The following is a 27,353-nucleotide window of genomic DNA, read 5'->3' on the forward strand; positions in this document are numbered from 1 at the left end:
CGAGGCCAAGCTCGCCGTAATGGTGACGGTTTGGTTTGGGGGGCAGAAGTCTTGTTTCTGAGGCATTCTGTGCTGTTGGTTCTGTGATTGGAAGCGTGTTGGTGTGGTGTTGAACCAATTGCTGGTTCCAACTTGGAACATGAGCCTCGGTCAGCAGGGGTGGGAAGAATGGAGTTATCTGTGCAGTAGTTATGTTTGTCATTTATCTTCCTCGATATCATAATGCTCGAGTGGTGCTCACTTGAAAGAGCTTTATTTGCTTCCCATCGGCTGTGCGATTTACTTTGCTTGTAGTACAGAAGTAAACTGATCAGCTTAATTTTTGTTTGCAGAATTGGATTGATTTTGGGTTTTAATGCATTAGCATCATGCTACACACGCGTTAAATGCTTACAGGCATAAAAGCTCATATGGAATCCATTGGTTGTGGATTTCTGCAGTTTGCAATATGCTGTTTGCCTTGTGGCCTTAGAGGGAATTTTAAAAGGCACTTCGTAAAATCTTATTGCCTTTCGAGTAGGATTAAATACTGCTTATAAGTGGCTACAGTAAGGTCTGAATGGTAATTACAGAAAGGACAACACACATGAGTTTTAATGGAGGCTTTCTCTTTCAGGTCTCAGTGAGACCGAAATTAGGGATATGTCAGGTGAAAAACAACTCAAATCAGCATGGCAATGTATTGAGTATTCTCAATATTGAGAATATTGAGAAAGAACTGCTGAAGTGAAAAAACAACAGAGCAATCCAGAGCCAAAGTTCCAGATGTTCATGGAACAAACCAGAGCTGATAAGTTTGACAATTCCAAACCCTTTGTAAAACTTCTGTGCGATATCTTTGGTTGGGTGTTCCTGGGATGCAAGGAGAGCTCCCGCAGAACACTATTCTACATTTTGATGTTACAGTTGGTTGCAGTGAGAGATGCCCTAAAGAAGGTAGCAGTTCTTTGTCTGCTCGCTCTGTAAGTTGCCAACTTCTACTTGGCTTGAAAAAAACAAAAACGGTGCATTTGGTGAGATTTCAAAGGCAGAAACACCAGTTCCCAAGGATAATTGCAACACTGCACGATGACCTGCTGTCCATTTGGCAGTCCCCACCTTGTGGTGGTTACTGAAGGAGTTTATATGGCTGCTTGCAGCCAGGGATGTCCAAGGCTCACATACTTTGGAAATAATGCCACTTGAATGGAGACCTTCTGCTACTTGAGTGTGTTTGAAAAAGATGGTGGGCATTTATTTCCTGCAGTCTTTCATATGTTGGCTGTTTGGGCTTTTTTTTCTTCTCTTTTTTTTTTTAAAGATGACCTAGCTGCGTGTCTTTTTCACCCCATCATTTTCATTTTTTAGAAGAGGATTGGCAAAGAATGCTTGGAATGACAGCAATTGGCATTTGCATTTAAAATTTGAGGGAATGAAAGCACAGTTCCCTTGAATGGCACTTACTGCTGTTATCCACAACTTAAGGATCTGTTCTGCATGAGATCTATATGTGTAACCATCTGACTTAGTGGCTAGACTGCAAATTAGGTCTCCCATGTATGTTGTAATTCTTCCAAATTGGGGGACAGTGTCAATTCTCTGCATGTTTAAACACGGTTCTGTCCTGTAGTGTGGATAAGGAGAAACTGCCCTATGTAGCCTTCAGCCTTTGCAGGGCTGCAACACAATCTGTGGATGAACCTGAAATTGACACACAGTTAAACAGTACCTTAAGTCCAGGCAGCACCATTGCTAGCAGCCATGGAGAAAATGGGCATGGAGGAGATGTGAATTTGATTTCTGATCAATGAAGAGAGGGTAATCATTGTAATCCAGATGGAACCAGGTTGCTCTGACTTGTGTTTGTTTTAAAGTCTTTCTCTTCCAGCAGTTTTGTTGCAGATTAAGTCTTTCCCTTCAGTCATTCCTGCTCTCGGTCGTGATTGCCTGCTGACAGCAGGATGGATATAGTGCCATATTACTTCCAGGATTAAGGCTGGTGGACCAGGGACAAAGAGACTTAGTAGGAAAGTACCCAAAGCCTGTGGCAAACGAGGGAAGATGGGTCAAGAAATATGCATGCTCCTTTGTTTATGTTTCTTCTTGTTTTTCTTCAGAGCAAAGAATCTTTCAGAAGGATGTGAATGTTGATCTGTATTCGGGTGCGAGAAGTTGAGCAGATATTTCTCATCACTGGCTTGAGGCTGCTGCACTCAGTGTAACTCCCAGGCAGACAGAACAGGGCTGGCTGTGCACCTCATCGCAGTCAGCTGGGCAGAGAGAGCCCAGACTGCTACAGACTGACCTCTCCTGGCCTTCTCAGCTGTTCCAGGATACCACCAGTCAGTTCTCCAGATCCTGCTCCCAGCTGCAAAATAATCTCTACTCTAAGCTGCAGCAGCACAGCTCGAAGCACGTGGCTCACAGGACTCCTCATCTTGCTGTGTCCACACTTCCTGCTGCAGAACTCCCTCAGGGACACTGTCACCTTGAGGCTTGTAGCTTAGAAGGGAGAAGGAATGAGAATTTTGGCCTTCCCCAGCAGCACAGTCAGAAAGCAAAGGCAGCTGGTAGCTGCTCTGTGCCTACTGCTCATCATCACTGTTTAGAAGGAAGGAACAAGAACAGTGACTATCCAGGGGAAAAGCAGCAGCCACCTGCTGTGTCTTGTATGGATACTGGGAACCCTTCGCTGGTCAATACACCTTTGCCATTTCATGCTGTAGATTGCCCTCTTAGGCACAAATTAGTGTTGCGTATTTCCTCAAGGAGCTCAAGGGAAAGCATCAACACTTGTAGTTCAGCCCTGACTTCAGGTGATCTCAGTCCATCTAATTTGGAGTCCCTTCAGCCTATTTTGCAGTCCTCACAAATTTCTGCTGCTTTGTACTGTTCAATCTGGAGGCTGAAGCAAGAAATTGCTTTCATGGGGAGCCGGGCCTCCCTTCCTCTGGAGCCCAAGTCTTTTCCAGTCAGTGGCAGTTTGTGCTTTGCTCCTGATGATCCAGCTCCTACTATCCTGAGCACAGGAGAACAGCTAGCTGGAGCAAAAACTAGTGCTGCTCAGGCAAGATTGAGATGGAGCATTCCATTTGCTAAAGGCACGAGCCTTGGTGCAGTGACGAGGGACTTTGGGCACGCTGAACCTCTCTCTGTCTCTCACAGATGCAGATACATTGACTCGAGCATGTGGAGAACCAAACTTTCAGGTGGCATCCATCCAGATAGGCTGTCTGCTGGGATGGGCTCTGGCAGGCTTGTGGATACAGAAGATTCTTCCAACGATTGCTCGCCTTATTTCAGATGCCAGTCCCAGCCAAAGCCAACTGTGGAAACTGGTGGGTTTTATGTTCATACAAGAAATCATTCATGTGAAAGGGTTCTTAAAGCAGAAGGGACATCTGGTGAGGCAACCCTATGTGCTATGCCCTGGACAAAAAACCACCCTGAGGGTCAGCACTTGTCACTGGAAACATGGTTGGCTGGGACTCAGATGAACGTTGGCATATCCATGTATGGGACTCCAAGAGAAGTGTGTGTAAGAGTCACTTCTGGAGATCAAGAGTTTAGGCCAGTACAGCAGCTTAGCATTAAATGTGTAGAAGTCAAGAACCCCAAACCTCCTGTTGAGTCCAGCAAAGGCTTAGAAGAGGTATGTGACTGTAGATCTCCAGCAGCCAGCAGGATGGCAGTGGGGGACAGCCAGTCCAGCTTCTTCAGCACTCAGGTTGGAAAAGACATTGGTGACTGTTCCAACATAGAACGTGTGAATGCAAACAGAGAAGAAAGGAGAAACAGACACTTCCAGCAAAGCAGCTGGAGAAACTGGGAAGCTCCTGACCACCGTGAAGAACCTTGTGTAGAGAAGAGTGCCAAAGAACCACAGTGCTGTGAAGAAGGGAGCCAGACACAGGAAGCTGTGCCCAGTGAGGTGAGGGCAGGCTCGCTGTGTAGCATCCTTAATAGCAGATACTGTGCTTATCTCTACTTTCTGATAGAAGTGCAAAGTTGAAGCCCAGCAGTGATGGAAATGCTTGTCATTTATTTTTCTGGCTCTGAATGGTCAGAATCTCCTCTTTCTGGTCCTTCTCCATCTCAACATTTGCGTGCATCTTCCTAAACACCAGCTTGTTCACTTGGTTGGTCTTGGGAATGTGAAGACCTGTTTATATTCCCAGGATCTACATGCAGACCAAAAGCATTAAGCAATTTTTCTTCCCTGCTTAATTGCAGGGTCCTGAGATTCCAGTTTTGTTGTGCCTTTTAGTGGCTGAAGTGTGTGAGAGCTTTCAGAGCAAAAGCACCCAATGTAACACGCAATGCTTAGCAGGACTGTTCTGGACTCCATCCAAAATGGCTTACCATGCTGGGCACAGGCAAACTCTTTGACAGTAGGGTATTGGAATGACTGTTGTCTTCTGTCTGTTTTCAGGTGTCAGAGAACAGCTGCTGGTCTCCAAAGGTGAATGAGCAAAGGTAAAAAGGACTCAGAATTTTCATGTGAGTGTGCTGGTAGCTAATGGGAGGATAACTGCTGGAAAGTGGCTGAGGAACCATTCCTGGCTTTAGGATTTAGCAGTGGATCTGCCATGGTTGGCTCAGGAGCTACATCTGGTTGTTTTCAAAAGCTGGCTGTATAAAATGGAGTGTATTTTAAAAACCAGTATTTTTATCTTTAAAATTCTTCCTTCTAAATTCAACTTTAGTTACTATAGCGATGGAAAAAGCATTGGTACTACACATAACCTTTCACTGCAGCAAATTGTAGCATGCTCATTCCAGTTAGTGAAGATCAAGAACAGGGCTTATTCATGAGATGGGATTGAAATTTGTCATCTGTGGATCAGAAGAGCGTGAGATGGACATCTTAGTGTGGTGTGAGGCTGCAGGTTTTTCACTCTTTAGAGAGAATTTCTTTTCAGTTTGATGCCTGAAGTCTGATTGGCACCTTCTGTCTGTGTTTAATTTTTGTATGTTATTGGAGCTCACTTGTGCTTTTTCTCTCAAAGTTTCCAGCACTTACTTGACAGACAAATGGTAACTAGGTGTTTCCATGCCTGGAGGGACCACGTCAGCTGGAAGAAGGCTGCAGCAAGGCAGCAGCAGCCTCAAAAGGCCCTCAGTGCTTTTGGCTTGGTAGCCCAGCAAAGATGTGCCTCAGCTCTTTTAGCTGCCAGCTTCCGCAAGGTGAGGATGGGCCAGGGGCAGTACAAGTGGCACCTGTTTGAAATTCAGTGATGTGGCCCCTGGTGCTGATACTCTGCCTACAGTTTGTTTTAACCATGTGGTTCCTTCTTCAGTGGAAGGAAGCTGTGACAAAACAGAGCCAAAAACAAGCTGCACAGTCTGAGTCATATTCATGTACCCAAAGTTCATCGGTGGGTTTTTCTGGAATAGGAAGATTAGCAACTATGACAACCTCAGCTCAGCACCAGCTTACAGAAGGATACATGAAGGAAGCTGAGCAGGCTTGTAGGTAAGCTGAGAGGATTCTCCTACTGTATCTCAGACAACTGGAGGTTTACAGACATTTTTATCAGAGGGTGTGAAACTTGTGCCTGGGTCTGTGAATGGATTGCTTGCTGCAGATAACTGCTGCAGTAATTGGTATCCTAGAGTTTATAATGCACTACTGTTCCAGTCTGATTTGTGTCTGACACAGCTGTGCTGTACTCTTTCTTGAGTTCAGCTATCTCCTGCATATGGAATATGAGTGTAAATAGTATTGTTCCACTCCAATACCACAGTCTAGCAGGACACGAGATGGTCAAAAGAAAAGACCATCATTCATCCTGTTGATTCTGAAGGCAGGAGAGCAAATCTGGACAAAAAGATAGGGCTACCCAGGGAGAAGGGAGGCTCTGGATTCACTTTGCATCTGTCTGGACAGAAGGGTTTTAAGGCATACTCGCAACTTTCAGGGTGGAGAGCAAACTGTGGACACAGCTTCATCGCAGGCAGAGAGGAGATGAGTTCTGCTGGAGAGCTCAAGCAATAAGAGATGTGAGGCGCCTAGCTGGTAAGCACACGCTCTGTGGAGCAGCCTGAATGGAGCCACTGTTTCACCACGTTTCTTGGTTGTTTCACCACGTTTCTTGGTCAGGGTGTAGTTGTTGCATTGACCTGGCTCTTCCAGAAACTGATCCTGCAAACAGCTGGGCTGATATCTGTAGTGGTAGAGGGTGGCTTACCTGCCCTGCCGTACGCTTCTGCTTTGCTGCTTATATAAATTCAGCTGTAGCAGATACTGTTGCTCCAGCAGTGTGATCTATCTCCATTAAGTGCCTTTTCCGGACAGCTAGAGTTCAGCCTGGGAATGATTGCTGTGTGACACTAAGCTGTTTCAAGTTCTTCTAAGTTGCTTTTCTTCCTGTCAATCTGTTCCTGCCCTGTAACACAGCAGCTTTCAGACTGTGGCGCCTTCAGAAGGAGCTGCTGAGCAATGAGGAAGGCAGGCTGCTGGAAGCACGTGCCCTGATGGAAAAGAAGCGGCTACAAAACATTTTCCAGGTGTGGCAGTCCCGATACTTGGAAAAGAAAAAGATGTTAGGGCTGACAATTCGGATCCAAAGGAAATTGGTCTCCCGGTAAGTTGATGAGGTGTATTTTTAATGTGGAAAAAAGTTCATTCTGGGAGTCCAAGGAATGATAGTGCCAATCCAGATAATGATGCGTTGCTCCATCTTAAAGTCATCTTTTTATTTTATTTCAGAAGTTAATAAAGGTAGAAATATTTTTGGTCAAAACAGATTTGATTTTAGTGGCAGTAGAAACTTGATTTAAAGGACTCAGAAGTCAAGGTCCAGAAAAAGATTTAGTAGTTCAGTATTCTGTTTTCCTTTGGTCTTTCTCAGGTGCTTCAGTGCATGGAAAGAGGCTGTTGAGCTAAAGGCTTATTACAAGAGCAGCCTGACACATCTCAGAGTAGAATCAATGAGGAAATACTTCCAGCAGTGGTTTCAGATGCTGCGGGTCAGAGAAAGCAATAAGCAGGCAGTGGTGAACCTCCTCCTTCTGAGATGGAGGCAGCATTATGGTGAGTGTCATGGGGCTTGTGGAGCACCTAAGATTTGGAGTTGCTGAGACTTATTCCTTCTCCACTTGTACAGTGAACTGAAGCCTGAAAAACAACTGAAAACAGCCTGACAATAGAGAGGCACAGATAATAAATAGAACCATAGAATCTTTTGAGTTGGAAAGAACCATTAAGGGTGATCTAGTCCAACTCCCCCACAATGAACAAGGACATCTACAGCTAGATCAGGTTACTTAGAGCTCTAAGCCATCCAGCCTGAGTTTGAAGGTCCCCAGGAACCTGGGCAACCCATTCCAGTTCTCAGTACATGTAACTAAGAAATACCATGAGCAGTAGGTGGAGGGCTAGTTGTTCTGGATGTGTCTCTAATGCTATAAGCAGTTTGGTCCCTATTTCATAGACCCAGAAGAAAGCCTTAAGCCTTGAAAGAAAGCTGTTAGAGAGGTGGGCTGGACTGAGTTTCATATGAATGCTTTCTGACAATTGTTTTCTCTTGTCAATCTCTATAATTGGCTAAGGACCAGCTGTAAGCTCAGTATCTCACAGAACTACAACAGAAGGTGATGACAGCTGGCCATGGTGGGCTGTAGTGCCACAGTTTCCTGAGAAAACAGGTTACTCTCTTGATGACTTCTGCCTAAAGATGAAACTCCAGAGAGTGTATCTGTTGTGGAAGGAGAGGCTGTACGAGCACTGCAGAGCTGAGTGAGTGACAAAACCAGTTCCTGGAGCCCTCTTTGGTTGTATCCACTTGACTCCCAGTCCCCCTGGAAAAACCTCTTGTTCTATCTGTTATCCATCTAATCTTTACCAGTGTCCCCCTCTGGTATCTCTCTTCAGTCACTTTGCCATCTCAATATCTTCTGTCTCAGTTCTTTCTTTCAGGCTTTGGAGGAGTGTAGACTCAGAAAAGCTCTGAAATTGTGGCACCAGAAGTATCTCATGCTGAAGACAAACAAACAAAGTCCTCAGCACTCTCACAGGGCTGTCTATGAAGAACCTCTTGCTGTGCTGTTTTGTGAGGAACGCTCAACATCTTCTGGCTTCCACAGCAGTGCTGCAACTACTCTTGCCTCTCAAAGCTCACTGGAAAAGGTGAGGAAGTTTTGTTACAGGTCCTTTCTCTGTCCTCTATGTACGAACTGCTCTGAAATTGGGATTTTTCAGGAAATAAATTCTGCTTCAATGTAGAATTGTCATTAAGAAACTGTGCTCAGTATTTAGACCTGAAGAGCTCTCAGGCTGTAGGGTCCTGGCATCAGAAGTTGTAAACTCACTTCTCTCTGAGCTCTCCTCATGTAGTGATACTGGGAACTGCTGAGTTAGTGTGGTTCTCGTGTGTACTTTGTTCCTGTTTGTGGCTGCAAGGTGGAAGGGATGAAATACAAACAAGCTCTTCACTGAGAAAAGGTCAAACAGGCATATTTGCTGCCTCTGTGATGGCTTGCTTACCCATCAAGGATGTGTTTGTGCTCTGGAGCTGCCCTTGCTAGCCTGCATTTCCTTTGGATGCATTCTGGATTTTCCTGATTCTTGGCTGAAAGGAAGTGTAAATGACATGGTCAGAACTGTTAGCAGAGTAATTCTACTGTTAGAACACTTGTCTCATGGTGTCTTTTTCTCTCCTTACATGCAGGAATACAGTTTTAGTGACAGCAGCCAGCAGAGCTGCTCCTCCGTTCTGACTGCTGAGGATGTGCCATACCTTCCCTATTACAATTCTTTCCTGCAACTACACCAATGTGCAGAGCTGCCAGCTGAGCTGGGTGGGGAGCTGTGCTTGCAGGCTTCCTTTCCTCCATGGAGGACTAGATCTGGGTAAGTTGGAGACTTGTTCCTTGGGATGCTGGTTGTTTGGTCTGACCGAATTCATTCTTTCAGGATAGTCACTCACACCATCTCACAACAGCCTTACAGATACTTTCTTCTTTCTCTAGCTTTCCTGACTGACATATTTTTCTTGCAGAGAAAATTGGTTTGTGGGAGGTCAGTTCCAGTCTTTGGCACTGCAGAGTGCAGACAGTGATGTCCAGCCTCTTGTCAGTTACTCTACATGGGAAGAGGTGAGACCCAAAAATGAATGCAATGCATGTAAATGTATAACTGCTTTTTGTGTGGCCCAAATGAGGAAAGAGCCTTTGGGTTTCAAGTGTCAGGATATGGAAGATCTCACTTCTTCTCTTCTTGTGATCGAACAGAAGGCCTGGGGGCAGAGGGGGGCGGTTGAGCTACGTCTTAGGGCAGCTCTTCCTGTTCATTTTCTAGTTGAATTGGAAGTTGTCCATCTGCCTGGGATTTAAAAATCATGTCAGACCCTTGTATATAGATGTGTGTGAGTGTGGGGGGGATGATTAGCAACAGAGACTTAGTTGTCACTTCCACAGAAGTCACAGCAGCAAGAACAGGCTGAGCTGTAGGGAGTGACTGTGTCTAAACAGCAGTTCAGGACTTTGTTTTTCTGAATTACAGGACTGCAGCTCTGAGAAGGAGGTGGAGAGTTCCTGGCACCATGTGGAGAAATGCTGCCTGGAGAAGTACTTCATCATCTGGTCCACTCGAACTCAGCAACTCACAAAGGCCCAGCAGTACTGCAGGCTTCTGCAGCTGTCTCGGTAGGTATTGTGCTTCTCAGAAGTTTCCTAAAGCTGTCTGTTTCAGGAGCTCCACACTTGCTTTTCAAGAAGCCCCCTCTTTTTCAGTGGAAGTTTTGCAGCCCATTATTTTATTTTCCTGCTTCAAAATTATTATATCTAAACGCTGTTCTCTCTGCGTTGATGAGCTGCCTCAGAAGTTAGAGTGAGCCCAGTGCTGCTGGTGTCAAGCCTTGGTAACTTCCTATCTCCTGAACTGGCCTTGCTCTCTACTTATTCAGAAATTGCAGAGAACAGAAGACTTGGCACAGCCAGGACAGAATACCTTACTCCCTTACACCCTGCACTGCCTTTGGTTTACCCTGACATTTACTTAGGAAAGGATCTGAACAGATATGATGCATTTCCTAAAATATCTCACGTATATTTGTTGTTAAGGTTTTGATTCCAAATGTATGAATCCGTCTGAGTTATTCCTACAGATGCTCCAATGATCTTTTTCTTTCTCAGAGCCTTTCTCAGATGGCACCACTGGGCTGCAGAGAACAAGAACCAAAAAGTAGCAGCAGCCCTTAAATACCAGCTTAATTGCTGCCGGATGGTTTTCAGCTTGTGGAAGAAGAGACTGGCCCAGAAAGTGGAAGCTGACCAGAGATTCAGGAGTCACCTCCACCAGATGAGTGCTGATGCTCTTCGGCGTTGGCATTCCTACTGTCAAAGTAAGTTACTCCATCCTACAGCAGCATTTACCTCTGTATAAGAACACTGTGGGAATGGTTGGGCTGGAGAAACTCCTGCTTCTGGTTGTAGGCGTGTGAACATTAGTCTAGGGGCGAGTGAGAGCCTTATTGCCCTGTTCTGTGTATAACTGATGCTAGGGAGATGCAATCAGGGAGGCTGATTGGGGAAGGGGTGAACTGAGTAGTCTTTTCAGCTGCTTGGGAGATGATGGGCCAGACTAAGATTTCCTAGACTGCAATTTGCAGCAGGTGTATTGTCTGCTCTTGTGTGGACGCTGTAATGGGGGAGGGAGAAGTAGAACTTAGCAAGCTCCTGTCTTTTCTCATAGGGAAGTGTAATATGAAGGAGCTGCAGCAGAGGTGGGCTCAGCATAGCTGCCAGGAGAAGAAGAGATTGATCCTGCAGACGTGGCGCTGCCAAACAAGGCAGCTGAAAAATGCTGCTTTATTCTGGGAGCGTCTCCTCCTGCACAGGTTTGTTTCCTTTCTTTGAAGCATTTCCAAGGGAAGCTTTGAGTGAAGAGCAATTTATGTAGCAGCGGATCCAGTGTATTCAGACCCGTTTGATCAGTGAGATGATTTATGCCAAGGATTCATTTAAGGCATGGGAAGTGAAGGTTTGTTCCTAGCAGATTTACTTATGAATTGCAGGCTCAGCCTCAGAAGGAGAGAAGGTCAGGAAAAAGCAGCAACAAAAAAGAAACCCAGTAAAACCTTAGCAGCTGTGATGCTTAGACTCTATGCTCACCCCACCCAGTTGCATTTTCTTCTGCAAATCAATCTGTGTGGTGGCACCCTAGTGGGAATTGTGTTTCGGAGAAGTCCTTCATGTTGCTCCTTCCCGTAGAGTGCCTCCACCATTAATCTTCCTTCTGAGCCCTCTTTTGATGGGAGATCGCCTCTAATTTCTCACCTTAATGTCAATAAATAAATCAGCTTGCCAGTCAGCATGGCTGTGGTGCAGGCTGAGCCCTGTTTCTTCTGAGGGGGGCATTTTTCATGCTAGGATAACCTGCAATAGATTCTCTTGATCTTCAGAGAAGCCTGCCAGGCAGAGGATATTTACACCTCCGTCCCATGGTGCAGTGGGGCAGTTTGCATAATGAAAACCCAAGTGGAATGAGGAACCAACAGGACGAGCCAAGAGTTAAAAGCAGATTTGCTTCTGGGTTTGTGCAGGGAGGCTGCCCTCCATGCAACAGAGTAGATAGAGGAGGAGTTATTGTAGGTGCAGATTTGCGGTGCTGTTAATTGTGTCTCCTCCCATATACACTGTAGGATTTGTTTATTTGTTAAATAAAATCTTGAATAAAATTTGAATAATTCTTTTCCAGCCATATATCCTGTGTACAGCAGGCCCTCAGCGTTTCAGCCAAGAAAAAGAGGAAAATCTGCATCTTCACAGTGAGATGCTATTTTGAATCCAGCTTGGTTCTGCAGCAGGAAGACTTAACTGGGTCTGCTGGGATTGTGCTGAAGGAAATTTCAGCAGTGTCATTACTCTTATCCCACAAGTAAACAGCCTTTCTCTATAAAGCATCATCCTAAAGATCAGCTGCTGGCACAGAGAAAGATCAGACTGACTAATTTAATTCTTTCTTTTTCTTGTCAGCAGAGGGAAAATGTAATATTGTATTCTGCTTGTAGGGGTATTTAAAGAGCTGCAACACTGGAATGGCCAGAAGGGAGCAGTCATACTCCTTTGACCACTTATATGTAACACTGCAGAGTGGGTTGAGAAGGTGGAATTTGGCCCATTGTCTGTTTGGTGCTGATAAAGAGCACTTTTCTGCATTTGTACTGTTTTTCAGATGCATAGTCATCTGGGCCCAGGTCACTGCCTGCAGACTGAGGCAGCAAGAAGCCCTCTGTTATTTTAGAAAGGTCAGAGAGCAGCATCTTCTAGAAGTGAGTTTTGCAGAATGGAGAGTGAAGTTCATGACAGCTAAACAGCAGCTGCTGGGAGAGGAGAAAAGCCACACGTGGCATGGATGTTCTCAAGCTAAAGCCTGTCAGCGCTGGCGACTGGCCTCAAGGGGACAGCAAGCCCTGCACTTGGGGTCTGTAGCCACTGTGAAACAGGTAAGAAGAAAGTCCTTCTGAGATGATTTAGGACACCCAGTTGGCTTGTGGGTCACCGAGCACTGAGCTGCATTGACAGGGCTTGTAGGAAAACCTGGTTTGGCTTGTCCTAACTGTGGTGACTGCTTAGTTTCTGCCTTGAAATTCTATACAGACTGTGCAAACAACTTCATCACCATAATCTGGCAACCATCTGGAGCACAGTATTAAGGAGTGGGGATATTTTTGACCAGAGAGACAAGAGCACTCCTTCCTCTCTGCTCAAAGGTGGGATGGGATAATCACTGTCCCCACAGAGCAGACAGAGCTGTCAGGGGTGCATACTATTTCAAAAGGCTCACAGCTAATAAACCACAAAGAGCTGGATTGATTTTTTTTTTTGAAAGACTGAGTCAGTCCTGCTGGGATCTCATCTGTGCAGTTTCCAGCCTGGGGTCTAGCACATTAAACTACCTGCAGGGATATGAACATAAGTGTATCTGTAAGGCTAGTTTCTGTGCTGTATGTGTGCATGTGTTTAGACTTGGTTGCAGCTGTGTTAATTCTGTTTGCAGGCCTGCAACTATTGGACAAAAGCAGCTGCCTTTTCCCAGTGCTCACGGCAATGCAGTACCCTGATAGGTGCTAGAAAGAGCAAGAAGATGTCCTTGTCTTTGTCCATAAGTAAGATACCCAATTCTCTCTTCCTTTTGTGGGGCCATGTGGGGTGTGTGAGCGGGGAGGGGGGAGAGGTGCTTGCCAACCTAATGACTGGGGTTTCTCTCTGAAGCAGATGCTAACTGCAGTCAAATTTTTACTGTGAACTGCTTCTGTTTTCAGTGTCCAAAGGACTGAGAACCTGTGGCAACTCTAATCTCCTCCTCCTGTTAGCTCCTGTGTGATTCCTCTTTTCTTTCCTAGAAAGCAGAGGATGCAGAGAGAAAGGCTCAGCTCCAGCTGCTTCCCTTGGGTTTTTTCCCAGTGCTGTTCACCGCTGGCTGGTGATCTACAGAAGCCAAAGGAGGACTGAAAGGCTGCTGCTCCCTCAACAGCTAGAGAGACATGATTTGGTAGGACCTGTCCCTGGGAACAAAGCAGAGGTGGACTCCGATGAATGGAATGACAATTGGCTTGGGTAGGCAGAGTTGGAGGGCTCTGAGCTTCATCACTGTTCTGCCACCAGGAAGAGACTCCCTGACAAAAGCTTGTTTTCTTCATTTTCTTGCCTACAGGAGGAAGTACCTGAGGTGGTGGCATCACACGGTGACGCTGCGCCGGTGCCAGCGTGCCAGGAGGCTGCGCAGTCTGGCAAGGGGTTGGCAGCAGTGGAAAGAAGCCAGCAGGGTGGTGATGCTGGCACAGGTGTTGGTGAGTGGTACTGCCACATGGGTGTCAATGATGGGTGTTAGTGGATAAGCCCACTATGCTTGCAGCCTCCACTACATTCTAGAAGATGAGACCTGGGGATTTAACATGCTCAAATGTGCACGTAAAATCCCAGTTTGCTGCTGTGGCTACTTCATCCAGCTTTCTCTTTGAAATATCAGCTATCATTTGTCTCCCCTCTGCTCAGGACAAGATGAAATGGTTTCAAACAAAAAGAGGGGAGATTTAGAATGGATATAAGAAGAAGTTTTTTACAATAAGGCGGTGAGGCACTGGCACACGGGTTGCCCGGAGAGCTGGCAGTGCCCCATCCCTGCAGATACCCAAGGTCAGGCTGGAGGGGGCTCTGAGCACTGATGGAGCTGCAGGTATCCCTGTTTATTGCAGAGGAGTTGGAGCAGGTGGCTTATAAGAGTCCCTTTCAACTCAAACCATTCTATGATCTAATCTGTGCACTGCCTTTCTTCCTGGCAGGACCGGCAGCGGCTGATAGAAAAGGCCTGGAGAGCATGGAGACGTCGGTATTTACAAAGCTGTGTAGTGCAGAGGTTTCTGGAGGTTGAAGCCAGAAGCCTACTGTCTGAGGTAAGCACTCAAGGCTGCTTTTATTCTTTGAACCCCAGAACTCTGGCACAACCATAAGGGTTAAAAGGTTCAGATCTAAGCTCAAGGTGCCAAGACTCCAGGGAGGGCTGTCCCTTATTGCCACCTGGAAGGTGAAACAGAACATGGAGCTATGTCTGGGCCCACGTGCTTCCTTGTTCCTGTGAAGTGTCCCATCAGAAAGATAATAAGCAAATGGCAGTTTGTGGTTAGAGGGATGTAAAATGAGTTCCAGACACCTATGTCATTTTGTGGGAAACAGCTTCTTCTTACTGTGAGGGTGAGTGGGTGTGTGCCTTTACTAAGGAATTGAAAGGTGGAAGGGGTGCCAGGCTCTGTGGTGGATCAGCAAACACCACAAAGGGACAACTGATGTTCCCTGTATTTCCCTCCCTGGACAAAGCACTACTGAAAGGAGAAGTTGAATACATCAAGAAGGAAAAGTTGAATACATCAAGAAATGGGACTTGCCCAAAACAAGGGGAAATAGCTTTCAGCTTTATTTAGCTTTGTCTTTGGGGTAGCAGAACTCTGATAAGGGTTTGAAGGGGCACATAACAGGATCTTTATCCATGAATCCTCTGCCTCTTGAGAGCCCATTTAGGGAACAGTCAGGCTCCACACTGTTACTGGAGGACTGTGGTGACTTGCATCCAGGTCAGGCAAATTGTTGTAAACTTGAATGTGCAAGCAAAGCCCAGTATCTCAAATAGTCGCTTCCCTCCTCTGCCTCCTAAAGGTCCATGCAGGATTAAGTCCTCCTTTACACGATGAGCACAAGTATTGAAAGGAAGGCAGAGGGAGGAGGTTGTCACTTTGATTTGTACTCTTCACTTCCCTTGTTGGCTACAGTAACACAGGGGGGATGGAGAAGACAGTAAGTGAGCAGAGAGGCATCTGGCTTGGCCACTGCTAGAGAAAGAGCTGGGTTCACTGGTGCTGTGAGGGCGGCTGCAGTCCCTCCAGGGCAACCTGAGTTTCTAATTTGTCCCCTCTACTTCAGGCATTTGGAAGATGGCGTCAGCTCACAGTGTTCCAACTCAAGGACAGAGGACACTGCTGAGTGTGGGGCCTGCCTGCAGCTGCTCATTTCAGGAGTGGAGGATACAGCTGGCAGTCACAACAAAGAGCTGGTCTCCTGCAATCTAGAAAGCAGTGCATGATCTACCTGTGTGATTAAAAACAGTGCTGCAAGCCCAAAGCATGGTGATAGCCAGAGGACAACCAGGAAGAGGTGGTATCCAGAGAAAGGTTTTATTTAAGGACTGATATTCTGCCTCCCTACTGCACAAACTTGAGAACTTGCTTAATGGCTTTTGTTGTGAGGTTGCATTCCCTTTTCTGCTAGAGCCTGATTTTGCTGGAGTTCTGATTAAAAGTCAAAAAATACTTTATAGGACCTCCCTTAACTTTTTTTTTTTTTGGTAATTGAGAGCTTAGTGTCATGTAAGGGACTAAGCAAACTGTGGTTTTGAAGAAGTGAGCAGGAATGTGTCTGTGGAAATGCTACATGCTGTCGATTCCAAAGTTTGGACTGACGCTGGTCACTGCGAACAGAGACCTTGTTTTTAAGATTAGGCTCTTCCCTTGGGTGGTTGGGATGATTCCCACTTGGCCCCCACCCCCTGTCCAAGTCCATCAGCTCTTCATTAAGGCTTTCAGTGGGTGGCCAACCTCTTGACTACTTCCTGCTGGTTTCTTTCTGCACTGAATGGGCCAGGGATGAAGAAACCTGCTGGGAACAGCTGAGCACCAAAAGCTTTGCTGGGGGAAGACAGGCGTGTCTGACCCCCAACCTTCCCATTACTTGCTCCTGTGATTGATGCCCTGTAATTACCCTGGATATATGAGCCCGGTCTCAGACAGCTGTAATGAGAGGGTTTGAAGAATCTCGAAAAGGCTTTTCTTCCTTGCTTGTTTGAAAGAGATGCTTGCAGCTTAGCAGGGATCTTGAAATCCCACTGGGAGCTGCCCCAAGGTCTTGTTTTTCCTAGCCTGGGGTAGCTTTGCAGGATTAAGGACAATGCAGCCTCGGCCGCCCCTTCTTTCACTGGTGCAAGGCCTAAGTCTTCTGGAGTCATTAGGTCAAGAAAGATTAGGTTATTTTTTTCCTACAGCTAGGAAAGGAGAAGGAGAAGGACTACCACTCTTGTGGCCATGCAGAACTGAGGCAAGGGCCATGGGTGGTTATTATTCCTTTGTCCATATTTCCTTTGGGGCATGTATTAGAAATAGAGGCAGCACTGCCTTGCAATCAGTTGTTTTCTTAAAGCTTTCCCTTGGGCCAAGTTGATTAGTTTGCAAGCGTTATTCTTTGTGCTGCTTAAGATAATCTAGTCTAGTACAAGAGACACTTGTATACATGTAGTTTATTGTACATTTAAGTAGAGTGATTCCTATTTGATCACATCCAGAAGTGGAATTCATATTCCCATTAAAAAAAAACCCTAAAAATCAGGAAGTACAGCTAAGAGGAAAAGTTAGGAAAGATTAAACCTTCTTCTGGAGTGAGCACAAAAAGAGTCTGATATTAGTCATGATACAATACATCTTTGGAGTGCAAAGTAAAAGCAGTTTGAGCTTCTTTTTATGGTTGATAGCTGCTGCATCAACTTCCTTGCATAGATGTTATTGACAGGAGTGTTTCTGTCCCCAAAGCAGCATACCTTGCAGAAGAAAGTTGCCAGACTTCCACTGAGCTGTATCACATTGGTGTGCAAGGTTTCTCCTACAAGCTGTGATCAACATAACCATGGTGAGCACCCCTCCATCCTGCAGAGCTGGCGTTCAAGCTCGAGAACCTCAGCTCAGAAGTACAGGTGGTTCTTCTGGCTACTGTTCAGTGGAAAGGGATAAGGAACATTTTTGTCGGGATAGAAGAGCTTGTAATGGGGGTTGATCAGAGTTGCCTGACTCTGAGCAGCAATGCTGACTGGGTTTAGGAGCCTCTGGTCCAGCATTCTGAAAGGAGCTGCTTTTTCTCTCCTTGCAGTCAGCAGATGGAAGGGAGAACTAAGGGAGTAGACAATGAGTTTTTCACTGCTGAGGTGGAGAGTTCAACAGCTCAAAAGTATCATCCACAACCTGCCAGAGGCAGTTCTCAAGTGGGAAGTCATTGTCCACCAGGTTGACCAAATAATAATTGTCGTGGATGTATTGGATGATCATGCGAGAGGGCGACTCCTCTTCGTAGAGCTTGGCCCACTGCTCAATCCACAGAGCAAAGGCCTCATCCTGCCGAGGAGAGAGAGATGTTTGAGGGGTTTCATGCACATTTTATACTACCTCAACTGGGACAACCAGCATCACATACTCCTGGCATGCCTGTGGATTGTTTCTCACAGTAAGTGCTGCAAGAGCTGAGCAAGGAAGCTCCTGCTTTGCAGGCAGTGGGAGGTACCACAACTGTGCAGAGCTGAAATGAGACGTGCTTACGGTAAAATGGCTCAATACTGCCCCTGTGCGGGTAGTGGGAGGGAAATCTATTGCTCAGAGCTCTGGAGACTCGTATGGAGATGATGGCCCCCCAGCCTCCCGGATATTTACTTAGTGTCTCTGAAAAGCTCTCATGGAGAGAAGCTGTAAATACACTGAGGGAGCAGATTGCAGCGAGCTAATGCCACAACAGTACTCAACTGCAAGTGGTGTTACAGATTCGAAACAAACCAGACACTGAATTTCCAGGGTATCACAGCTGTGTCCAGCAGCAGGAAGGACTTACCTTCCAGGAAAGGAAGCTTACAGGGTCTACCACGGTGGGCTGGATTATCTCCCTGCCTGGAAAGATGCCCCAGGTAACAGCATTGGGTTGCAGGTCAGGAGCGTTGGTGATATTCTGGCCCTACAAGGAAAAGAAAACCTTTCTGAAGCTGCTGGAGGAGATACTGAGTCAGAGCAATTTTCCTGTCCTTGTTAAGAGATCAGACAGCAGCTGCAGGTCACAGCTGACTTGTTTCACTTTTCCTTCATGTCCCAGTTTGTTCCTGGGGATGTCTGCATCTTTGACCTTTGCCTCTCTCCCAAGGTGGTGAAAGTATCCTGTAAATATCAGCCTACCTTGACGTTGACAATGTGGTAGTTCACCCGCAACTCGTACTTCTTCAACACTTTGAGCAGTGCTGTGACGATCTCACTGGAGGTGAAGAACTCTAGGTATGCCTGCCAGAGAGGGAAGAGAGAAAAAATAAGAGCCCTAGCTCATGGCAGGGCTGACACAGAGGCAACTGAAAGAACAGTTGTAACCTGTGTTTTTTAGCACAAGCCTAAGACTTCTATATCCATCCCCAGAAATATGTATTACAAAGGGGACTGGAGCAAAGGGCAAAACAAATTGGTAAGAGCTGAGAAAAAGAACTCATGGAGAGCAGAGGTAACAGCCCGAGAACGGCCAGTTTGGGAAAGCTGCGAGCTATCTGACCTGTACCCATGTAAGCAGACAGGCTATAATATGCTCCAGGCAGTGTAACCACAATTGCTGGGCCTGGAAAGCAGCCCATACTGGCCAGAGTTCCTGGAAGGAGCCTGAGCTTGACTTGTGTCGTAGCCCATGAACAGGAGTATCCTGCCAAGGCAGCCCAGTCTAGCAGATGAAGTCAGAGGTCTCAGCTGGGCTCTGAAACACCCTGCCTTTTGTCCAGTCTCATCTTTTGTCCTCAGTCCTCCCAATGAGCTCACACAATCTAATTCTGTACTTCCTCCATCTACTGCTGCTCTGTGCTTGGCTGCTCCAACAACTGCTTCCCCTCCCCCCATTTCCTGGCCATTGTGTGATGATGGATTTCCCCTCACCTCAGGGAATTTGTTTTCTTCTTTGAAAACATAACTGCATTTGCCATCTGCTCATTTCATGGCTTTAGCAATTCGGATCCCTTTTGAACACAGCTGCTTTGTTTCCTAGTACAAGGCACTTGCCTGGCATTTACCTTGACACAGGAGATTCCTATCACAGCCATTAATAGCAAGGATGTAGGGCCTGAAAATGCATGACAGTAGGAGGCAGGCATGAGAGATAAGACTGCTTGCAGACCAGAAGTAACCACAGCAGAAGTGCTGCAGTGGAGGCAACTGGTGAAGAACTCTGCCTTAGAGAAAGATGGATGAGAGAATTTTTAAATACCCAGTTATTAGCATGAAAAGCTGGATGGGAGAGATACTGCTTCATTGATTACTATTATGAGAAGCCTGGGTGCTTCCTGCATTGGGAATGGGATCAGCTGCAGTGGGCAGGCATGTTTTATTGTTGGTTTTGGTTTTTTTAAATCTGTAACTTGATAGCTCTGCTCTGGCAAGTGTTTAGCATCAATTGCTTGCTATGAGTAAAAACAAGAAATTGTTTTGAAGTGGGAGAAAACAGCTAGGTAAGCCACAGAGTTGACATGATCTGTCTCTTAAGTCACCAGAGGAGCTTTGTCTTATCCCAGCAAGAAAGCATTACAGTAAGGAGCTGGTAGAAGTAGTATCTGTTTGGAAGCCTAAGACCTTCCTACCTCCTGGAGACTGTACTAAGTCACAATTTACTGCTACCTAGCAGAAGAGTGCAGTACCTTTTGGAAGACATAACCTCCACTAGGTCCCCAGCCAAAAATGGGGTCTGTGGAGGGTTTGCCATTGATGTTTGGCTGGGAGTTAATAGTCAGGATTCCTCGTCTGTTGACCTTCTCCAGCTGCTCCTTCAGAAGGCTGGTCTCAGTAGCAAGAGGGTCATCGTTCCAGGGCATACAGGTAACCTACCACGAGGAGAGAGGATGGCTTACAGTGTGGGAGTGCACAACAATCCTTTGGTTACTAACTGATGCTGAAGGAACTCAGAAACGCCCTAGTGATCTTGAACATCTCACACAGGGCGGAATTCTCAGGTTTTGTTTGGAGAGCAGGTATGCTAACTCCAGGAATGAGCTCAGCATGATGCTACAGCAGCTTGCTTTTTATGCTGAGCCCTAGCTCTGGCTCTCGGATTCTCTTTGGAGAGAGTATCCCTCCCCTTCAGCCACTATTTCAGCAGCTTTAGGTAGGAAACTGCCATTGTACAGGAACAGGAGACATGAAGTACTGTTGTCTGTGCCACACTGACCAGCCCTTCCAGGGCCACCTCTCACCCTGTGTCCATTCTTGTTGGGCTCTCCGGTGATGTAACATGTGAAAACCTCAAAGACGCTTTCCTCACCAGTCAGTTCTTCTCCCCACATCTTCAGGAGCTCCTCACGGGGAGACTTGCTCTTCAGGTAGAAGAGATAATAGTCCTTCAGCTCCCCAAAGGCTGGAGAAGAGGAGTTACCCCTATAAGCAGAACAGACACAGGATTAACAAAGCACTGATGAAGATGCACCAGTTTGATGATGCAAGAAAACAGCCAGCCAGGAGAAGCATCCACCACAATCCTTCTGAAGACCTGGAACCCCAAAACCTTGCTGTCATTCTCTTCACCTCATTCAAATCCACTGGGGACCTCTTCAACAACAAACCATCATTTCTGCCAGGCTGAAGGCATGCATCAGACACCCACTAACTACAGAGATCAACTGTGCAGCAGGCTGTTGTACCACACCTTGCCATTGCAGGCTAACAGCTTACCATCGACCGTTGGGGAAATCATCCCACTCTTGAGTTCGATAGATGTAGCTTTTTGGCCTAGAGGCCCAAAAGATTGGCCGAACATCTTCAACTCTTCTCTTGGGGTGAGCACTGACTGCCCAAGGCAGAGGTCGCCTGCACAGAGAAAGCAGAAGTCAACACGCTTCTCCTGCTGTCTTTCTAGAAGAGGCTGGAAGCCTTCCTCCTAAAGAGTTGGCCTCTGGAGAGAACAAGTAGCAAAAGCTAAGAAGAGATCTATTTGTCAAGAGGTAGGACAAAAATCCTCTTCCTTCTTTATGCAAAAGGTTTTCCTTCACAGCTGTTTGGTAGGTGTCTGTTAAGTGCAGGACTGACATCTGAGATTGGGTGAAGTAAGGGAAGAGCACTGTGGGAAGGAAAAGTTATCCCTCTGCCTGTGCTTCTACCTGTCTATTTTGAAGGATGTGGACTCTGATCCCATTCTCTGTATCAGGAATGTATTGAGAGTCTTAAAAAAGTGTTTCTTCCAAGCAGCATCTCTAAGAGTTTAGGTTTTAAAGTTCCACAAACAGGCTACTTCAGTTCTTCCCTCCACTACCTACCCTTCCTCCCAGCTTTTATCAGAGACCTGCAGGAAGGATGAATGTCTAAATGCAGAAAGGTACTTAAAAAGCAGAAGAGAAGAACCAACCCATCCATTCCTTATGCATTCAGTAGATGGGATGTTCAGGAACTAAAACAAACCAGCATATTCAGCTCACCTAGGGTCCTCATTCCAAATGCCAAGGCGCTTGAGGACTTCAGTAGTAGCCACTTCCCGATTGAGGGTGTAAAAATGGAGCCCATGCACCAGGCCACTGTCCAGCAGCTCCCGGCACATGGACACTGCCAGCTCCACCCCATAATTCCGGATAGCTGCATCGTTATCCTTGATGGGTTCAATCACATCTTTGATTTCCTGGGGCACTTCCAGTTTGGAGAGCTTCACCAGCTGGCGCAGAGAGTGGTAACCCTGGGTGAAGATAAACAGGATTTCAGTCTTTCCAGGTCCTTTTCTCATGTCCAGTAACAGCTATTTGATCTCAACGTTGCAGCAGGAGACAGAATTGGGGGCTCCTGGATTTCATACAGCCAGGCCTCCATCCCTAGGATCCCATGTAATTCAGACTGTTTTTGTCAGTTCAGGTGATTTCATCACCTACTCAGTGCCTGAGCTCAGCATGCTGACAGGGATGTCTCACCACTCAGAACAGGTAGGGAACTGCCTTTTATATCCCTCTGTGCCATATGGGTACAGAAAACCTCTACAGAGTTTCATTTAGCAAACCACCTACAGATTTATCACACGTTTAGCACTCCTACTTCCCAGAAATTGTTGGAGGTATTCACAGACCTCTCTCAGGCCCTGACCCCAGAACACGTAACACGTTTCCACATAGCCTCCCCAAGCCAGAATAACTTGATTTCACCTGTATGGGGAAGATGCCAGGAATAATGGGGCAGGTAATGCCAATGGCTTGACAGTCCTTCATGAACTTAAGAAAGGTTTCTGGTCGGAAGAAAAGCTGTGTAATGATGAAGTCTGCTCCAGCAAGAACTTTCTCCTTCAGGTGCTTCAGGTCTGCCTCATAGCTCTCTGCTTCAGGATGACCCTTGGGGTAGCCTTTGGAGGGGATCAAGAAAAGAAAAGCTGAGACAACACATCAGAAATTAGGAAGTAGCCAATCTCTGTGTCATTTACAGCCCAGGTCCAGAAAGGGACTGCTGGACTGATTTCCCCATCTCATATCCTACCCCACACTTTGCATCAGAAAATGCATACCTGCCACACAGATGTCAAAGTAATCATCAAATTCACTGCGAATGTGCTTAACCAGGTCAACAGCATGATTGAATCCGTGTACTTCTTCCTCCCATTCCTCACCAACAGGATCTGGAAAGAGAATAAATGCAGTTCTTCCAACTGTTACTTCTTCATCTTGCCATGAAGCTGAATGTTAACAGCAACACCACCTCAGCCCTACTAAGTGCTCTAGGACAAAAGGATTCACCTCCACGCAGTGCCATGATGTTCTTCAGCCCCAGCCGTTTGGCCTTCTGCAGGTGCCCTGTGATGTCATCCTTGGTCTGATTGCAGCACGTCATGTGAAGGATGGTCTCCAGGCCACAGTAGTTGACTGCAGTGTTGGCAATAATCATGGAGGAGGTTTCCTTGTCAGATCCTGGGTCCCCTGCAGGATGCCACGTCACATCAATGAAGAGAGGACCACCTGCTGCCATGCGGTCAAACCTGTGGATTTTAGAGCTATGTTAACCTACCGGGTAGCCAGCTCACCTCCTCTCTATGCCAGTATATCTTGCTCCCTGCTGGAATGCCATCAACAAGCAGGGAAAACTTGGATGACAGCAGCAGGAGTCACCAAAAAAAGCGTGTAACTAAGAGTTAAACATGTGGCAAATATGAAATGAACAAAGATAATAATCACTTGAGGCTGAATGAAGAAGAACTGAGAATCTCTTGGAGGAGGAAGGAAGCAATTTAAGTCTTCTCTGTAGAATAAACCTCCTCTCAATGTGTTCTGTTAGTCTGATGCACAATCTGGTAGACCACAATGCACATCCCATTCACTTTGAGATGGAAGACTATACCAGAACCTCCTTTCCCAGCTTTAACTGTTACAGGCCACAAACACGGAAAGGAAGGCCAGATCTCTGTGGTGTTTCCAAGCGTGCCTCACAGAAGAGATGAAGGCTCCTCTAACTTTTCCTCTCTCCTGCTCTGGGCTGGAACAGGCCCTTCTGTTTAAAGTAAACATGGCACTGGCATACAGCAATTACAGAAAGGGTTATGAGAATCCCTCTTCTCTTCCAGACGAGTACATGGTGGCTCAGGCTCCTGGATAACCTTTAGTTCTGCTGAGATCTGTCACCTTCCACACAGCATGTGCATGGGGAAACCAGTCTCAGAGTCTAAAACTGGAGTCCTTGGTAAAACAGAGGCACAAACTATAGTGGCTGAATGATTCTGACAACCTGTGGGAGTTCAGTCCCAGAGATCTGAGCGTAATGTCCATGAAATATTTTCTGTTTTAAATAGCTATTACTCTATCATCCCCAGCACTTCAGACCTAGAGCATGGCAGCAGCCTTGCACTCTCAACAACCCCACCATGACACTTGAGGGCCTCCAAGGAAGATAAGTTACCTGGTGTCCATTACCCTCCTCAGCAGGAAAGCACAGCCCCATTACCTGCTTCGTCACCTGGAAGGGGAGACAGAGCACGGGGCAGAGCCTGCCTCATTAACTTTTTCCCAACCCTCCACCAACGAGGTTTCATCTATCCCCTCTCTTACCCTGCGGCCCTCACCTGGAGATGAGATTGACAGCAGCGTTGGCTGTGCGTGGAGGGAAGAACTCCAGGGAGAACCACCTGTCCCCAGAGTCCTGCCGTCGCCGCATCTTCTCCCGCAGTCGCTCGTGACGCTCGGCATCGAGGACAGGAGTGGAGCAGCGTGAGCTGTCCTTGGAGCTCTCACTCCCACTGCTGCTGCCGCCATCGGACTTGGAGCTGGAGCTGGCACTGCAGGTATGCTGGTTCTCATTGACCATGGTGAGCGCTCTAGAGAAGGGGAACAGAATCACAGAATCGCTCAGGTTGGATGAGACCTTAAAGATCAATGAGTCCAACCATGACCTAACCGTACTACCCCAACTAACAACCTCTGCTAAATCATGTCCCCGAGCACCACGTCCAAATGGGTTTTAAACACACCCAGGGATGGTGACTCAACCACCTCACTGGGGCACCGATTCCAGTGCTTAACAGCCCCTTCTGTAAAAAAAGTATTTCCTAATAGCTCACCTAAACTTACCCTGGTGCAGCTTTTAAGGCCATTTCCCCTCGTCCTGTCACCAGTGAGAACAGACCAACCCCGCTCCTTCTGTAAGCACCTTTCAGGTATTTGAAGAGAGCAATAAGGTCTCCCCTCAGCCTCCTTTTCCCCAGACTGAACAGCCCCAGTTCCTTCAGTCTCTCCTCACAGGGCACATTCTCCAAGCCCTTCCCCAGCCTTGCTGCCCTTCTTTGGACCTGCTCCAGCACCTCCATGTCCTTTCTGTACTGAGGTGCCCAAAACTGAACACAGAACTCGAGGTGAGGCCTCACCAGTGCCAAGAACAGGGCAGGATGACTTCCCTGGTCCTGCTTACCATTGCTGATCCAAGCCAGGATGCCATTGGCCTTCTTGGCCACCAGGGCACACTGCTGGCTCATATTCAGCCGACTGAATATCAGCACACCAAGGTCCTTTTCCATCAGACAGCTTTCCAGCCACTCTTCCCCAAGCCTGTAGGGTTTCCTGGGGTTGTCGTGACCAAAATGCAGGACCCGACACTTGGCCCTATTGAAACTCATACAGCTAACCTTGGCCCATAGATCCAGTCCATCCAGGTCCCTCTGCAGTGCTTTTCTCCCCTCAGGAAGATCAACACTCCCTCCCACCTTGGTGTCATCTGCAAACTTACTGAGGCTGCTCAGAAGCGGCACAGTGGGTACAGGACATGCATCTGATGGCAAGTAAAAGGAAAAGGGGTCCTGTGCTACAACCACCATCAATCATCACCAAGAGGTCCCTCTGACCAGCCCTCACTGTAAGCTATGGCAGACAATCTTGTGAAAACACAGTAAAATGACCGCATTTACACAGTGCTGAAAATAACACAGCAGCTGGCTTCGCGCCACCTCGATGCAACTCTTCTGTGACTGCAGGATCAAACTTGGCTCTCACGACAGTCAGGTTAACATGACTTTTGCTCTGTCTGCAGTTTAGCAGGCTGTGATGCCCCCATGCACCAGCTGAAGACCTTCTTGATCCTGCAGTCTCAGGCTACACACACCAGCAGATTTTCCAGCAGCTACCCCTTGGACTGCATCCAACTTCATGAATTCCCATCTGTTTATTCCCAAAAGGCAGCATTTCTCTACAACACAGAGATAAGGACAACTGCTAATAGGGAAGGTAAACAAGAAAAAAAATGGAAGAATCCTTTCTGAAACAGGGCCCCCTGCATGCCATCCTTTCTTTTGTCCTTATGGACATCACCCTGTGGCATTTCTCTCTCTACAAGACACACCACCTCTGTAGACATTTGCACTGCATACATTCAGCTATTTCCTTCACCAGTTAGGGTGCTACGTTCACTTCCTCACCAACTGTGGCTGCCTGGAACTGAGGTTAGAGACCATCCCATCTTTCCCTGCCCTGCAGAATGCTCAGATGTGCTTGTTGGCTTTCCAGAACATCAAGAAGCTCTGCAGGTTGGGTATACGATGCCCAGCTCTGCTGAGCTCCCTGGACCACAACTGCTTGATGCTTTATCTCCAACACCTCAGAAGTTAGGGAGCAGTTACAGACAGCTAGAGAAAAGCTGCTGTAAAAATTGGGATTTGGGTTATTTGCTTTGTCAAAGCTTAACGCTGACACTGAGAGCAGCACCTTGTCATTACATAACAAGGAGTCTATTCTGGAGGAAGCTGTTGCACAAGCCGGCACACTCGTTGTCCTCATCAGAAACTCCGAGCTCCGGTCATCCAGACTTTGAACTCTTCTCCTGTTTACACTCAGTTGGCCATCAAGCCAAACCCTTTGGGAGAAAGTCTGCTTTTACCACCTGGGGACCACTCCAGCTGGCAGGAGATAAGAGAAAGGAGCACAAAGCTGCTGCTGCTGCCAGCCTCAAACCTTCAGCGTACCAACAGCCCTCCCCACAGACACAACAGCAGGCAGAATGGGGGTTATCCCAAAGCAGTGCAGCTATAGGGGCAGCCTCCCATCAGCTCATTGCCGACAAACAATAAACCTCAGGATTTCTTTTCCCCTTCGGCTCGAACAGCAAGCACGCAGGTTGGCCTTTCGGTGTCTCTATAGGGCGAGGTTTTCTCGCCTCGTTTTCTTGCCGGCCGTCCCAAAGCACAGAGGCGGTAGGAAGGCCTCGTGCAGTGCATCAATAGAAGCGCTCGGCGTTCCCATCAGCTGGCAGGGAGCGCAGCTCCTCCCGCAGCAATCATCACACGGCTCACCCGAGTGCTTTGGGGCCGGACCCGCAGCCCCCAGGGCTACAAACGGCACGGTGCACCTGCACAGAAGGCCCTATAGGAATCGACCCTATAAGGATCCGCCCTATAAGGAACCTGGCTCCCCACGGGGACGCCTGGCTGCAGACGACCGTGTGCTGTCACCTCGGCTGAACCCGTTCTAAGGGTGGGATGGGAAGCTTTGCTCTTTTTCCCCCCCGCAGGGCCCCGCTCACCTCCCCGCGGCGTCGCACGCTGCGCATCGCGGGCGGCCCCATCCCGCGTCCCTTTAAGCCCCGCTGTTCCCCCCCCAATCCATCACGTGGTATCCCGCT

The 27,353-nt window shown here is 47.2% G+C and overlaps 2 protein-coding genes across 6 annotated transcripts; one reads left to right on the forward strand and one right to left on the reverse strand.

Moving 5' to 3' along the window:
• Nucleotides 1-387: 387 nt before the first annotated feature.
• On the forward strand, nt 388-15,756 carry CUNH1orf167 (chromosome unknown C1orf167 homolog). 3 transcript variants are annotated; one of them, XM_042831514.1, is made up of 20 exons: nt 388-3,910; nt 4,412-4,455; nt 4,989-5,166; nt 5,280-5,455; nt 5,901-5,998; nt 6,380-6,566; nt 6,834-7,015; nt 7,534-7,720; nt 7,888-8,110; nt 8,652-8,833; nt 8,982-9,078; nt 9,485-9,627; nt 10,117-10,325; nt 10,676-10,820; nt 12,158-12,428; nt 12,983-13,091; nt 13,329-13,542; nt 13,640-13,775; nt 14,268-14,378; nt 15,400-15,756. In XM_042831514.1, the coding sequence occupies exons 1-20, from the start codon at nt 2,651-2,653 to the stop codon at nt 15,457-15,459; spliced, it is 4,212 nt and encodes a 1,403-aa protein (XP_042687448.1). In that variant the 5' UTR covers nt 388-2,650; the 3' UTR covers nt 15,460-15,756. The 3 variants fall into 3 exon arrangements, with proteins under 3 accessions (XP_042687448.1, XP_042687449.1, XP_042687450.1); XM_042831515.1 differs by having other exon boundaries at nt 6,383-6,566; XM_042831516.1 differs by lacking the exons at nt 13,640-13,775; nt 14,268-14,378; nt 15,400-15,756 and having other exon boundaries at nt 13,390-13,493.
• A 993-nt stretch (nt 15,757-16,749) lies between these two features.
• Nucleotides 16,750-27,338, reverse strand: MTHFR (methylenetetrahydrofolate reductase). Of its 3 annotated transcripts, none has more exons than XM_042831517.1 (12): nt 27,255-27,338; nt 24,313-24,564; nt 22,997-23,235; nt 22,768-22,878; nt 22,415-22,608; nt 21,707-21,957; nt 20,967-21,101; nt 20,492-20,672; nt 19,940-20,122; nt 18,453-18,554; nt 18,118-18,237; nt 16,750-17,630 (listed from the first exon to the last, which is right to left on the reverse strand). In XM_042831517.1, the coding sequence occupies exons 2-12, from the start codon at nt 24,552-24,554 to the stop codon at nt 17,433-17,435; spliced, it is 1,956 nt and encodes a 651-aa protein (XP_042687451.1). In that variant the 5' UTR covers nt 24,555-24,564; nt 27,255-27,338; the 3' UTR covers nt 16,750-17,432. The 3 variants fall into 3 exon arrangements, with proteins under 3 accessions (XP_042687451.1, XP_042687452.1, XP_042687453.1); XM_042831518.1 differs by lacking the exon at nt 27,255-27,338 and adding an exon at nt 25,648-26,584; XM_042831519.1 differs by lacking the exon at nt 27,255-27,338 and adding an exon at nt 24,150-24,206 and having other exon boundaries at nt 24,313-24,402.
• Nucleotides 27,339-27,353: the final 15 nt, after the last annotated feature.

Source organism: Centrocercus urophasianus, unplaced genomic scaffold (genome assembly GCF_019232065.1).
Source record: "Centrocercus urophasianus isolate 14NV4802_14NV808 unplaced genomic scaffold, USGS_Curo_1.0 seq_36, whole genome shotgun sequence".
NCBI lineage: Eukaryota > Metazoa > Chordata > Aves > Galliformes > Phasianidae > Centrocercus > Centrocercus urophasianus.

Coding starts and splice junctions, on each gene's coding strand:
- CUNH1orf167 (XM_042831514.1), top strand. CDS start 2,651: ATGGATACTGGGAACCCTTCGCTGGTCAATACACCTTTGCCATTTCAT. Junction 7,721..7,887: donor TACGAGCACTGCAGAGCTGA/GTGAGTGACAAA, acceptor CTTCTGTCTCAG/TTCTTTCTTTCAGGCTTTGG. Junction 9,079..9,484: donor GTTACTCTACATGGGAAGAG/GTGAGACCCAAA, acceptor TCTGAATTACAG/GACTGCAGCTCTGAGAAGGA.
- MTHFR (XM_042831517.1), bottom strand. CDS start 24,554: ATGGTCAATGAGAACCAGCATACCTGCAGTGCCAGCTCCAGCTCCAAG. Junction 18,555..19,939: donor GAGGTTATGTCTTCCAAAAG/GTACTGCACTCT, acceptor CCTCTCTGGCAG/GCATACCTAGAGTTCTTCAC. Junction 18,238..18,452: donor ACCACATTGTCAACGTCAAG/GTAGGCTGATAT, acceptor TTTTCCTTGTAG/GGCCAGAATATCACCAACGC.